The 15,281-nt window shown below is 33.2% G+C and overlaps 1 protein-coding gene across 1 annotated transcript in view; it reads right to left on the bottom strand.

Annotated features, from left to right (window-relative positions):
- LOC143256856 (type 1 phosphatidylinositol 4,5-bisphosphate 4-phosphatase-like) overlaps positions 1-4,919 on the bottom strand; it is a 29,560-nt gene extending 24,641 nt beyond the window's left edge. Inside the window, exons 1-2 of the mRNA XM_076514639.1 lie at positions 4,764-4,919; positions 1,099-1,274 (exon numbers count right to left, since the gene is read on the bottom strand). Coding sequence (XP_076370754.1) covers positions 1,099-1,274; positions 4,764-4,857 — 270 coding nt within the window. The 5' untranslated portion in view covers positions 4,858-4,919. The remainder of the gene's footprint in view (positions 1-1,098; positions 1,275-4,763) is intronic.
- Between the last annotated feature and the right edge of the window lie 10,362 nt (positions 4,920-15,281).

Genomic DNA, 15,281 nt, shown 5'->3' with positions numbered 1-15,281 from the left:
AAAATTATCTTAATTAAAGAATCTTTACTGTTACTTGACATTACTTGAGCAATTGGCATACAAAATGATGCTTGATCCATTTGTACTGATTGCATGGGGACAAATTACAAGAAACTGTTAATATAAATTCCATGGTATTAGAATAAAGAAAGCTAGCTATTAACACTGTTTTAGAGGAAAACTACCAATATATATTTTAAATAATCTAGTTGGTTATGTAAAGATCTGTTTAAATAATACAGATGCAATTCTAAAGTTAATGCTAGTTACTTTAGAGTTTCCCTTTCTTATTTTGTGTGGTGTGAATTGACAAGAAGTCATGGTAGCTAATCAGAAACATCTTAGGTGTGAAAAATAAGAGCAGTCAAAAAAGGATTCAGTTTTCGATTTAAAGGAATAAAATCAAAACTGGTGACCATATTTGGAGCTACACTTGTAACACTGATAAATATTTTACAACAAATATCCATTCATTAATTAGCCAGGTTTTACTTTTTGTTCAACTTTGAGCATGATGGTGGGTGAAATAAAATAATAAAGAATGAATATTTGCTATGAAATTTTATCAATGCTATAAGTGTGGTTTGGTCATCAATTTTAATATAATTCCTTTAAGTCACATGCTGAATCCTTTTTTGGTCGACGCGCTTCTGTACCTCAAATGTTTTCGATTAGATTTTCTAATACCATTTCTAATTAGCTTGATATATTTTTTAAAACAGTCCACTTTGTGACAGTAAAATTACACACATACATACAAAGTAAAAAACTGATTACAGTATCACAAACTAATTCCTAAGTTGGGAGAAACTGCTCCAAAACAAATAAGCAAAACTGATTCAAAGCATGTCTTATGAGTGATAAATATTTTATGTATAACCTATATGTATGTAAAGTTTTATTGGTTTAATTCTGGCATTCATATACTTTATTCCACTGACAAAATACTTTTATACCCTTAGTAATATTTTTAAGAGAATATTTCAAATAAAATTCTTTAACTGTATGGTTGTCAAATGTGCTGGTTTTTAGAAACGTATTATACAATTGCATAAATGTTTAAAGATCCTGGAAAAACAAAAAAACATTTATACTTACTGTAGCCTCATTGCAGTTGTTACACTTGACTACATGTTGTTCTTTTTTTCCACTTATGTCAATCATAGATTTGCACACTCTGCAGGTCACCATGGGCACCCCACTCTGAGGAGAAGGAGTGTAGGGTGGAGGCAGCTCATCTGGTCCAATTGGTGAGATTGTAACTTGAGTTGCACCTGAAATGTTGATTACTATACAAGTATCCATAAACATATGCAAAATAATTATGCTTTTACAAAAAGTAAATGTCTTTTCTTGCAAACTATAATTTCTATAATTTTTAAACCATTAAATAATATAAAACTAATCACATGACTGTCACTATCTCATAACATTTTCATTTTCTGAATGAATGTTCATAAAGAGAGAAAGGATAGGAAAATGAAACATGTCTTACCATGAATGTGAAAAGAATAAAGAATATATGCCTTATGTTTATGAGGTTTAAACTAACAGAGAGGTTGGAATATTTACATAACTATAATACAGCTGAGAATTTGGTTAAATTTGCTTAAGAATTTTCTTAATTTCTTTAAGAATGTTACAATGTAGATAAGGCAATTAACTCTTACGTAATGGGCTTGGTATCGAGTTTGTCTATACATTTGCACACATTAAGTACTGCATTATAGCTTTTGATACAGCAAGTTTATCTTGATAAAATCTGATAGACTTTCGTAAAGATTAGAAGTATGTTGTCTACAAAAAAATATATATATTTTTTTAATATAAAATATTTTTACTAAAGATTTGTTTGTGAATATAGCCTGTTTCATTGCTAGTCTGAATGCAAAATGATTTCATGTTATGATTAAAAATACTATTAGTTATCCCAAAAATCTCAAATATTATTTATCTCTAAAACCTCCTAATTATATTTCAAACATTTGTTTTCAGTAAGACTTAGTATTTTTGTTATTTTCTATACTATATGTAGGGTCTGTCACTTAACTAATCTCATAACCATCATACAAAAATTAGGAAATAAATACAAACTTACTTTTTTCATGCTAGAATGACTACATATAACACGAAAAGACAAATGTTTGGTCTAAGCAGCTTAAGTTTCATAGCGCTATATCTCAGCAAAATAAAAAGATACGAAGTTCTTACTCCATGTTCTAGCTTGTCAATATCAATAATTTGAGTTCCTAATTTATACAAAGTTATAGAATTAGTATTTTCACATCACAAAAACACCTAATTTTAAACAATGCTACATTGAATATACCATGTGACTCACTAAAATCTATATTTAAATGTGTTCTTGCAATATTTACTTTAAGAAATCAACTCGTATATAATATTAAACTTTGAACTATAAACTACAATTTGATTCCAAACTTGTTGACATATATTCACAAAATAGTAGTTCAATAAAATTTTAAATGTAAGTCAACAAATGCAAAGGCACGGTCTTTGAGCCTTGACCCATTGCCAAAGGGTTAAAGGATGTTGATAAGGTATTTTTAAATATTCCCTTCTGTTTATACAAGAGAAAATAGCAGCAATATTCCTGATCCTGAGCCTTCTGTAGGAAATATTGTGACTGACCTTAACCATGTAGATACCATTCACTGTGGTAAATAGCAAGACTGAAAGATTAGAAAACGATACAGCACCAGGGCTAGAAAAAGGTACCTGCTATTTTCAAAGAAGGTCAAAGATCAGGTATTGCTAGACTCTCTAATTTTTGATACGACAATAGAGAGTGAGCAAGTATCCAAGAGTTGGAGTTGCATTATAACCGTTTTTAAAGGAAGTGATAGAAGTTATCCTGGAAATTGCATGCCAGTTGGTCTTAGTTTCATGAAAGAAAAGTGTCTAAAGTCAGATAAAAGAAAAGTTTAAAACATATTTAATGAAATATGATATAATTAATAAATATTAACATAAATTCACCAGTCAGAAATCATGCATTACTTATAAAGTTTTGAGGATGTTACCAGTTACCTGAAGACTAGAATATGCACAAAGTGTGAACTTACGGCACTTAGATTTTTAAAAAAAGACTTCTAATAAGATGCCCACATCAAAGTCTTGCAAGAAAAATCACATCAGCAACAGTTTAGAAAAAAACTAATAAATTGAATGGGAAAAAGCAAGATATTGTTATTTATGGAATCCAGTCAAATTGGTCCCATGTTACTATAAGACACTTTAGGATTCAGTGTTTTAGGATTGGATTTCTTTTATGTTAATGACATTGATGGATTTATTAGTATGTCAGTAAAGTTTGCTGACAAAATTACAACCTTAAGTATTTCTAGCTATATATAGAATTTTAAATATTACAAAAGGACTTAAACACTTCACAAAAGACCTTAAGTTACATTAAAAAAATATTAAAACTATGCCATTATTTAAAGCCCACAGCTATTACTTGTATGTTTTCCAACTTAAAATATATTCTGTTATTTGTTTATAATAGCTCTCATTAACAGTATTTGTTAGAAGATTTAATATATATAATTTTGTCACTATACTATTATTACAGATTGTTTTGCATTTTAACTCAATATATGTATTTAGGACTAACCTAAGTCTCTAAGCTGGCTAAACCTTCCAAGATATTACTTAGTTTATTGCTAACCTTTATAAATAAACATACAAGAAAAGTGTATTCAGTTAGCTATGCTACTTGCCAAGTTGATTTCTATTTTCATTTTAAGTAGGTGCTTGTTCAAACAGAAATTTATATTAATTACAGTAAGTGCATTTTGGTTATCTTAACTTATATCAAACATTATGAATAACATAGGTTGGAATAAACTCAATAATGCAACTATAAACATATCACAATTATTCATGGGTGAGACACTCAAAACGTTTAAGAATTTTCCTGTTGCTACAACTAGAACTAGTAAAAAGTAATAATATTATAGGGTACACTTAGAAATATTGATTACAAGTAAAACAAAAATATTTTTCTATACAATTTGGTATATAAGGCTTATTTGAAATTGTATGTACAGTTTTAATCTTATCTAAAAGAAAATGACTTATCAGAAAGGATTCAAGGGAAAACTACTTATACAAGGATGTTTCTGGGGATGGAACCATTATCATACAATTTACAGTAGTAAATTAAGGTGTCTTAGGTTATTTTGAAAGAAGAATGGCAAGAGGTGATCATATTGAAGTTTACAAGATAATTGATGGATAAAGGCCTCCAACTTTCTTTATGCTATGTTCTGAACATAAGAGAATGAAAGGATAAAGCTAATATTTGGATAAGGCAGGTTATAGACTTTCTAGTTTAAGATTTATTTATTTATTTTTCAAAAGATAAGGCTAACATAATGAGCTTCTATTAGCAAAATAGCAATAGCTGAGACCAGCACTTATATTTTACAACAGAAGTTAAGGAATTGTATCATAGTGCATGAGATTGAGAGAAGTCAGAAACTTCCCTAGAAATAAAAGTTTGATTCTTTATTTTTCTCAGAGATGGTATGCAGCATGCAGCCTTGTATTTCAGCGACTAAACGATCCGTTTGTTGTTACATAAATTCATGATTAACTACTAGTAGTAGCACTACTAGCGCTACCAGTTGTACCCAAGAGCAAGCAACAGCAGTGGTTAGTATGATCAGTAATATTCATTAATTAACTTTATTATTAATCTGCAAATAAATTTCACTTTATGTTGAATAGCAACTGACCTGAGTCTTCGGCAACCCCACTGTAAGAAAATGCAGAACTGGCATGTTCATTTTGTAACAAAGGAGCCGATTCATCTGGTTCGTTTTTGTCCATGATCTCCTTGCTCCCTTTTTGTTATCGATCACCTGACATAAGCCACCTGGAAAGAAACTTATTTATCATAACTAAGAGTAACACGCGTATCACATACAATTTAAATATAAGTTACAATAACTGACAGAAAAGATGTAGTAATAGCCTTGTCCGTCTTCTTTTGTTTTTTTTCTAACAAAGCATAAAGTATGGTATAATTTTTATTGCCTATACTTTTAGACAGTAGTGTTTTTTACTACTTTGCATTTATAATATGTTCATTTCAATAGTTTTATAAATTAAATATCAATATTATTGCTTTAACAATTGATTTAATGTGTTTATTTGAAAACAGAACTGAAAACTTTCCATTTCAAGAATGATATATAACATACAGGGCGTCCACGATAAGGCAAGGAAAGAGCAAATGTCTTTTTCTCTCCGTATCTGAAGAGTAAGACCTACCGTATCAAATCCATCTCATATGAATAACTATAAAACGTAATAATACACCACAATCATTGATATATAAAGATGCAGGACAACGAAGCTTGGAAGAGTGTTCTACAGCATCTATTGGGGCCCGGCATGGCCAGGTGAGTTAAGGCATTCAACTTGTAATCCTAGGGCCGCGGATTCGAATCCCGGTCGTACCAAACATGCTCGTCCTTTCAGCTGTGGGGGCATCAATCCCACTATTCGTTGGTAAAAGAGTAGCCCAAGAGTTGGCGGTGGGTGGCGATGGCTAGATGCCTTCCCTCTAGTCTTACACTACTAAATTAGGGACGGCTAGAGCAGACAGCCCTTGAGTAGTTTTGCGCGAAATTCAAAACAAACAAACAAGCATCTTTTGGTATCAGTACAGTGCAGTCTGACTTGTGTGAAAAATAGAGCCAGCGAAAACTATAATAATGAACATTGGACAATATTTCACCAGTATAAAGTCACATCTAATGAAATAAAATTTTAAATACCTTCGTACTTTTGGACACATCTGACTTTAAACAATACATTACAGGCCACAGATTGTTTCTATATGTTTAATTTAACCACTGTTCTCATTATTCACCGTCTCTGAAAATAGCTCTTTGTTGGGGCCCCCCAGTGGCTCAGCGGTATGTCTGCGGACTTACAACGCTAAAAACCGGGTTTCGATACACGTGGTGGGCAAATCACAGATAGCCCATTGAGTAGCTTTGTGCTTAATTCAAAACCAACAAAACAACAACTCTTTGTTGGTACCGGTTACTTTTCTCAGAAAGTAATGCGCGGAATATAATGCACATTCATTATTGAACGAATTAAATAAAAATTCTTTCTTCAAACCCACCGTGTATAATTACTTCAAAAGTAATTATTTTCTCAAATTGATCGATTTCTAATCGTTCTGAATGTACATAAATTAACAACTATGGTTAATGACATCAAGGTGATACCCAGGCAATAACGCAAGAGTGCCAAAAGAGAAATTGAGTGTTTATCCCAATTTTAAAATCCGACCAACTTTCTGGTTTGGTAACCCATAATCCTTAAATTATACAGATTTCAACCATTTTTCTACCGTTATAATCTTAATCATTCAAAACCATTTCGTTCAAATCTGTGTCAAATGAGTTTCTGAGTTCTTAGAAAGGCTACACAGAAAGAAATACGTGAGTTAATTGAGACTTACGACCTAAAGTTCCTTCATGCCATTTTCTGTTTACTTGTTTTTAATGTTCACATAAAGTTGCATAAGAGCTATTTGCACCACATAATCCTAAATTTTAAAATAATAGACTAGAATGAAAACACGTACACTAATTCCTGAGCTACTTTAATCAAATATTGAGATTATACCCAAAAAATGAACTCATGTTCAATAAAGTATAGAGCACATTTTTACAGCACTGAGCGGCAAATCCAGGTACAATAATTCATATGAAGAAATCACACGTAAGTAAAAAAGTTATGAAATACGAAGAGTGATGTCTTATATAATGTAATCTTGCACAGAATCAATGTGAAGTGAAATAGACAAAGTCTATTGGTTATAAAACAAAACTCAAGAGGTCCGTGATTCACGTCGTGTTGTAAAATCATACTCCACATTTTAGAACCATGAATGTCTTATAAGAGTGTTCGTAAAATCCTTCTATTTATTCAGAGTCTCTCCCGCTGGTACAGGGGTAAGTCTATGGATTTACAATGCTAAATCATGGTTTCGATTCACCTCGGTGGACTCACCAGATAGCCCGATGTGGGTTTGCTGTAAGAAAACAAACAATCATCTAGAGTAGTTTCAAAGTTGGCAGTAGGTGTTTGCCTTCTCTTTAGTTTATCAGTTAATAATTTGATGTTCAGATGGTCTTTAAGCAAGCTTGTGTGAATATTTAAAGTAAACAAATTAACACTGTGATCAAATTGACAATAAATATCAAGCCCAATCTAGCAATAGATTCATCAATTTCACTGAGTTGTACTGTTGTTGTTCTTTTTAAATTCCTCCCCTCATCAGTAACTCTGATCAAGGGCTAAATGAAAAATCTAGGCCATCAGATTAGGCTTCTTGTAGTGGTAAGCTGTACGTTGTTCGCTCCTCTACATAATGCTTTCTCTATCCTTACTAGCCGATTTTACATATATAATTTTCTCTACAAGTGGGTTTTCTCGTCATCATGGAATACTGGGTCTTATATTCCGTTTGGAACTAAATCTGTTATTAATGGTTCGCCGAGAGCAAATTAATTCGATGTTGATACGTAGGTACACTTCTCTTGACGGGAAGATTAACCTTGTTCTTCACTGGTTTCATATGGTTTACAAGCTCGCTTTTCACCGAAGAAGATATCTAATGTTCTCGTAGAAATGTTAACGTCCGAAATTAGTTCGCTGAAGTTGAGAGGTTTGTAATATTATAAATGTATAAACGTTCCTGGTCAAATATCTGTAGTTTTCCGATTCAAAAGTGTATATCACAATTGTAGATTCCGAGGTTTATATTATACTAACTGTAGTAAACCAACGATATTAAGCTGTCTCTTCACGTTGTGTTGGTTACCTTTTATAAGCTTCAAGGGAGATTTTCTAGATATTTCAGCCAAGGCAATAATACTGGTATTTAACATACACACAACGTACATTGTTGATTTTTACGCTCGAGAATCTTCTATAAATTTAGAGAATAAGTAAGACGTTCTCAATACACATTTAACAATACAAGTTACATACATACATTTCTAAATATGTATCAAACTGAAACAAACACAAGTATTAAAATAAATATATTAAATCCATTACAACACATAGGGGCTAATGATGTAGGGAAAAATAAATCAAAGGAGCCAATTAATAAGTCCAAGAAGTTGATGTGTGTTTTGATTTAGCAAAGCCACCCCGGGCTATCTGCTGAATCTACCGAAGGGAATCGAACTCCTGATTTTAGCGTTGTAAATCCGTAGGCTTACCGCTGTACTAGCGGGGGACCGAGGAGTTGATAAAGGCAGTTAAACAAAAACGTCATAATTTTATTGTGTCAGAGATACTGCTGATAATTAATTATAGAGATAAATTAATGTAAGTCACCAATATTAAATTTTAATCTTGGGTTAATATGTAAGGATGAATATATATATTCTGGCTGGATTTAAGCGAGCAGTTCAATGGAAAAAGGGAACGTGTTTGAATGTATGGTTTACTTTGAAATAGGGTAGGGTCAGACTTGTTTGATTAAGATACTACATCAGCTGTAAAGGAAGATTTGAACTTGGAATAGACAGTGGTTAGGGCATCGATAGACTAAATGAAAAACTAAGGTATAAAGTTTAGCACATGAAATAAGTAAAGAGTAGTTCTGAATATAGGGTTAATTTTTGTTGTTGAAATGCTAGAAAATATAAAAAATAAAATAAATGACTCAGAGAACTGGAAGGAATGAATGAGTTTGATATGTTAGGAACAAGTGAAACATGGTTAAATGTAGATGATTTTGATGACATAACTTTCTCTGAAATATATGATTATAGATTATTTAATAGGAACAGAGTACTTAAAAACAGGGAAGTGGCTTTTTTTGTAAAAAAGTGAGTTACATACTGTTGAAGTTAAGAATATCAAATATAACAACAAGGAGTGTGAATCCCTTTGGGTTTCTATCAGCAGATATAAAGGGAAAGGGATCATAGTGGAATTTTGTTACAAACCACTAAATGATACTGATGAAATTTGTGAGAAAATTTACAGTGAGGTTAATAATTTAGCTGTTAATGACGTCATAATTATGAGTTATTTAAATTTCAGGCATATAAATTGAAAAATCCTATAGTCAAACCACAAAAGAGATAGTGTTTTTTTTTTTGGAAAGTGTTCAAATTGGTTTTCTTTACTAACTGGTTAAGGAATCTATTAAAACAATGCTATTTTAAACTTATTGTTAACTTTTAATATATAAATTGTTGAAAAGTTGCCTTTGGATGTTGTCGAAGCAGTAAATTTAAGTGAGTTTAAGAGAAACCTCGATAATTTTATGAAGGATAAGGGTTGACATTAAGATTTAAAAAATATTATGATAGTTTAGAGGATGTGACAACCGCAATAGACCAGCAGGTTTCTTGTTGTATCTAAATATTATATTAAATAAAAAAAGGAACTAAAGTTGAAATCTAAGCCAATTGTAAAGTACTCACAACGACATTGCCCCATCCTGTACCATACTTGTTGTATTGAAAATTCTGACTAAACGAAAAACATATAAGGTGATTCTGAATGGAAAAGCCAATATGCGATCCGGACTCCTCGAAAAAAGGAGCCCATCATGGCCAAGGGTGCTTCGACTGGTAAGTTGAGTGTCACAGGTTCGAATCCCCTTCACACCAAACGTGCTCGCCCATTCATTCGTGTGGGCATTATAATGTGACAATCAATCTCACTATTAGTTGGTAAAAGAGTAGCTTAAGAGTTGGCGGTGGATGGCTATGACTATCTGCCGTCCCTCCAGTTTTATTTTTAATTAAGGACAACTAGTGCAGATAGCCCTTGTGTAGCTTGGCGCAAAACTGAAACGCAAACAAATAAACAAATTCGAACGAAGGTCTTTCTAACCATATAAGATTCGTAGCGTTTGATCGAAAAATTTGCAAAGAAAGTTCCGGATATACAAACGAAAGCGTATTATTCACATAGATGGTTTTCAATAGTCTGAACCAAGACTTATTATTCTTTTTACCAATTTCTGTTTTTGCTACTTCTACCAGCCATATCTCGATATTTCCACTTCCAATACCAGAGTGGCATCTATGAGCCGATAAATTCGTTTCTCACTCTTTTTTCTTTATTATTATAAAATAGAAATTCTGCCAAACTAAGTTAGTGAGGATTAATATTCAAATTATTCACTGCTGCATATGTTAATACACATTCAGATCGACTCATACTGTTTAAAATATTGAACAGTAAAATGCGATTACGTTTTAGTACGCCACAAACACATATCGCCATACTATCACGATATTGTTCTATCATTTTGTTGTAGAAGAACAGCAGAAAGTGATCTTCTTTTTGAACAATCTAAACTGGTGGTGGTCGACAAAAGACCACCGTATGGCCCGGCATGGCCAAGCGTGTTAAGGCGTGCGACTCGTAATCTGAGGGTCGCGGTTTCGCAACCCCGTCGCGCCAAACATGCTGGCCCTTTCATCCGTGGGGGCGTTATAATGTGACGGTCAATCACGCAAAGCTACTTGAGGACTATCTACGCTAGCCGTCCCTAATTTGGCAGTGTAAGACTAGAGAGAAGGCAGCGAGTCATCACCACCCACCGCCAACTCTTGGGCTTCTCTTTTACCAACGAATAGTGGGATTGCCCGTTACATTATAACGCCCTCACGGCTGAAGAGGCGAGCATGTTTGATGCGACCGGGATTCGAACTTACGACCCTCGGATTACGAGTCAAATGCCTTAACCCACCTGGCCATGCCGGACCTTTCTTTTTTTTTGCTTGGACAGCACAGATTCTACAGTATTTGCATCATTACTCAATGTCTCGATGCAAATACGGTAAGAAAATCTGGACATGTTAGAATAACACTTAATTTGTTCCAGTCTTTTCATTGTTTCAGTTCTGAACTACTTTCTCTATTATAGCTTTGAGTATTGTTTGTGTCATCACTGATTGTAAAATCTTTGTAGTTGCTAGAATAGTACAACACACCTTCCTGCACTCATTACTATTCTACCATCTATGAGTCACTAAATTTGACTTTCATTCTGCATCATTAAGACCTTTAAGCCCAAATTCCTCTGGCCAAGATTAATATTTGCACGTTTCACTGCAGCAAATGTCAATACATCACAACGATACTACTACACTATAGTTTTCACAATTCCATGCCACATTCCTTGACTGTGATGGTCAAACTTCACCTAGATAGACAGAAAGTAGTATTCAAACTAGATATGGGTTCTTTATTTGATATTACCAGATCATGTAAAGCTTCTTTTGTGGAGTTTATACACTAAAAAGAGAATCAGCACATGTTGTTGTGTAGTACATGTGTTTGAAAGACATATCCATCCGACTAGTGTACATGATTACACGTTCTATGCTATCTTGCACTTAATACACTGGGGCTTAATTTGTAATACAGATATCATTAGTAACCAACAAGAATGGAAATCCTTTCTTGGGTATATTAACATTGAAGCTTTTATTAAATCACATTTTAGGAACTAAAATAACTGGTCAGAGCTTCAGTACACCTAAAATGTATTTAACGTTTAGTGATAAGAAATAATGATTCTACAAATCCTAGTGAAATTTAACATAATCAGTGGCAGTACGACAGAAACATGAGAAATTGAGGCTGCCTCATTTAGTCATGGGTTGAAGTCAGTTTCTAACCAAGAAGTTCCACCAATGTAAACATTACTGAATACCTTTCTGGTTTCAATTTCATGCCTGCCTTTTTTATCTACTGTATATCACACCAGCCTGTTGCTGAAACATGTAACCAAATGTTAAGTCACTCTCAACACACCTCAAGTATCTCTTGTATTTCAGACCTTTCAATGTGAGCTCCATTAGACACTCATAAATGACAAGTGCATTATATGGGTTCCATGATACAAAATTCATACAGAATAACTCTGGGGTGAAAAGAAGTTTCAAGGTAACTCCCAGGATATTAAGACCTTTTTTCTATCCAAAGAACTATTTCTATACCCTCTTTTCTTTTAAGAGTCATCTCTATTGAAGATGACCGTTTCTCGGGGGCCATAGTGCTTCAGGAAAGTCTGTGCAGTTGCTGCTTTACTGGATATGCGTATCTATGTCTATATGACAGCAAGTTTCTGTTCTCAGGCAAAATAATCTTTTCGCACGAACACACAGACATGATCAACTAGCAGTTCTGTGGCTGTTTTGAATCTGAATTGATTGTAAAAAATGGCTTACTATTCCTTCTGACATAAAATTGTTAAATTATTAGTAAAGAAGAGTTAATAAAATTACAATAATATACAACTGTACTGTGTGTAACATATGTAGTCTTCTTTAGTTCATCAAAAAGGAGTGCTTCATGTGTACCAAAATGTTTCAAATACTTTTACACATACAGCTATAACCATATGCATATGATTCTAGCTTATAATGTTGATCATAAAAATTGTGACTCACCAGTGTCACAGCAGTATGTTTGCGGACTCACAACGCTAAAATCCTGGTATCGATACCCATGATGAGCAGAGTAAACAAATATAAAATGTAACCAAATTTCTTTTGTCCTGCTTACTTGTTGTTCTTGGTCAATCCGTTTAACTTCACATTCACTGTATTCTGAAAAAGATTATTGTATATTCTGACCCATAATGCAAAGGAAGACACTGATCTTTTTCATTGGTGGATTAGACAATACATTAAGGATGAACCCTCTTTGATTTTCTGATGGAATGACCAACATTTATGTGGGTAGTAGATCCATCCTGAGACAGATATTGCACTCTCTCATTTACATGCAGAATTTCTTCTGAGTTTAAAACATGTAGACTGTCTTCAGATCTTAAGTTGGTTTACCTCATGGTTAAAAAACAGTGCCGTGTAGGATCCTGTTCTCGTTGCTTTGATAATAATTACTATTATTTTATTTTTACTTTGTGTTTGGTTTCAATATTCAACTCAGTCAGAGACAAATAATTTATATTTACTTTCACACAGCATTTCCTGGCGATTCTTTATTTATTATGGTTGCTATTCTTATTTAAATAGAACGGTAATATACCTAAAACGCCACCCCCCCACCAAAAATACACAAAGCTTCACAATAGTAGATTATGTGGTCACATTACCAGAATAGTAGCCACAGGTATGTCAAGATATAGAAGGACATTTAATATGGAATTAAAGTGAATTTCTGATTATAATTAAGTTGTAGAAAGAAACTAAACATATTGTGGATAAAAGTGAAAATTGACTACTATTTACAAGAAAAACAGAATCGAGAAATGCATGAAAACTCAAGACAGCATTGTTCTCTAAATTTGATATCAATAACTCTACTACAGAAATTTCAAACGTAGATCTCAATGAAATGTGAATAATGTTAAAAAGAGTACAAAGACTACATATCAAATAAATATTATCATGCCATTCAAAGTGAACATCTTGCTTGTTTGTTATGAATTTCGTGCAAAACCACACAAGGGCTATCTGTGCTAGCCATCCCTAATTTAGCAGTATAAGACTAGAGGGAATGCTGTTAGATATCACCACCCACCAGCAACTGTTGGGCTACTCTTTTACCAACGAATAGTGGGATTAATCGCACATTATAACGCCCCCACAGCTGAAAGGGCGACCATGTTTGGTGTGGCAGGGATTCAGACCCACGACCCTCGGATTACGAGTCGAGTGCCTTAATCACCTGACCATGCAGGGCCTTAACAAAGCACTTATGGGACTATTGATTCCTACCTTGCGTTTTTGTCTAGCCAAATTGGACGAGTTGAACAATAATTCTTAAACCCCTTGGTAAAGTATTAATTCACAGCATAGAAACTAGATTTGACAGTGTGTTCAACGAGGATAATTCAATTCTTTTGGCCTGTTTTTATTCTAGCTTCAAGACCTCCTGGCTTCCAGAAATTCGGAAGTAGTAAGCTCAACAAAAGTTATCGCAAAGATAAAAAACACACAGCACAATACAATGCAGAATTACCTAATCAAAATAGAGCGACAGAAGCAGAAGACGTTTATTTCAGATGCCTGCAAACAATGGGGGCAAAAGTACTGGATACAAAAATGCTCAAGTAGCTGGAGTTTTTTCTATATAAATATTTTATATGACGTTTTTCCAGATGCAGTCTTAAATTCAGTGTTCATTTTATTAAATACAACTTTTACATCAAGTGCCGCAGTTGAGAAGATATTTTCAGTTGAAAAAGGCGTGCTGAGGATGAAAAGAGAGGAAGATTTGATATTAGCTGCTATATACTATTTTTTAATAAATTGTGACATTGACTTACCAAACTAATCGTTTTAATAATGCACTTACTGCATGAATTAAACTACGTTAAATTGTCTCAAACTAATTGGTGGGCTACTTATTATTTATTTTAGTCATTCGTATTCCTTACTTTTATATTGTATTTGTCATACGTTGCCTTTACTTAGAATATTATAAAGTAAAAATAAAAGTAGCTCGTTCAATTGCTATCGTTAAACCTTGCTTTTTTTTTTTTCTTGAGTTCAACGCTTAGAATTCAGCAAGCCCATAAATCAAATGTTTGAGGTGGTAATTTGTGAGAACAAAAACCAAAACATATTCTGCTAAGCACAATAAGAGAGTAAACTGTTCTAATATAATAAGGGAATAGTTCATGCTCCCCCAAAAAACATTGTAAGAATTAGATGCTATGCAATTTTACATTAAAGATAGCTTAAACGGTTTCATGGCTTTTCACATAAAATCCACAAAAATTGAATGAAAAGTCAACAACTCATCTCTCTGTTGTAACATTTATTACATGTACAGTTAGACTTAAATTAGAATATATATCTGTGTTTTATTAGTACTGTACTATTTACATGCAGAGCAGTTCTTAATTGTCAAATTATATTACTAATTAAAACAACTCTGTACGACAGTAGTATAATAGCTATTTCAATCACTTACTATTATATAAGTATTTTTTGCACAACTGAAATAAAATGTTAACATGCTCCATTCTTCTGGGGTGCTTTTCCACAAATAAGTTACATATAGTTTCAATGTTCATAGTAGTGTCAGAATGATTATTTTTGAAGCTAGAGCTTTAGTTTTGTGTACACCGGTGATAAACAGTGGCAGTGTTGGAAATTTCCGTAACATAAATATATTTGGTACACCGAAGTACGCTTTTAAGTAGTCAGCCACTATGTGGATCCTGTCCTGGAGAGGTACAGGAAGTCTTTTCGTCTTTCGTCGATAAAATT

This window comes from Tachypleus tridentatus, chromosome 7 (genome assembly GCF_004210375.1).
Source record: "Tachypleus tridentatus isolate NWPU-2018 chromosome 7, ASM421037v1, whole genome shotgun sequence".
Classification (NCBI taxonomy): Eukaryota; Metazoa; Arthropoda; class Merostomata; order Xiphosura; family Limulidae; genus Tachypleus; species Tachypleus tridentatus.
The sequence above is the reverse complement of the archived record's forward strand: the minus strand, read 5'-3'. Positions and strand labels throughout refer to the sequence as shown.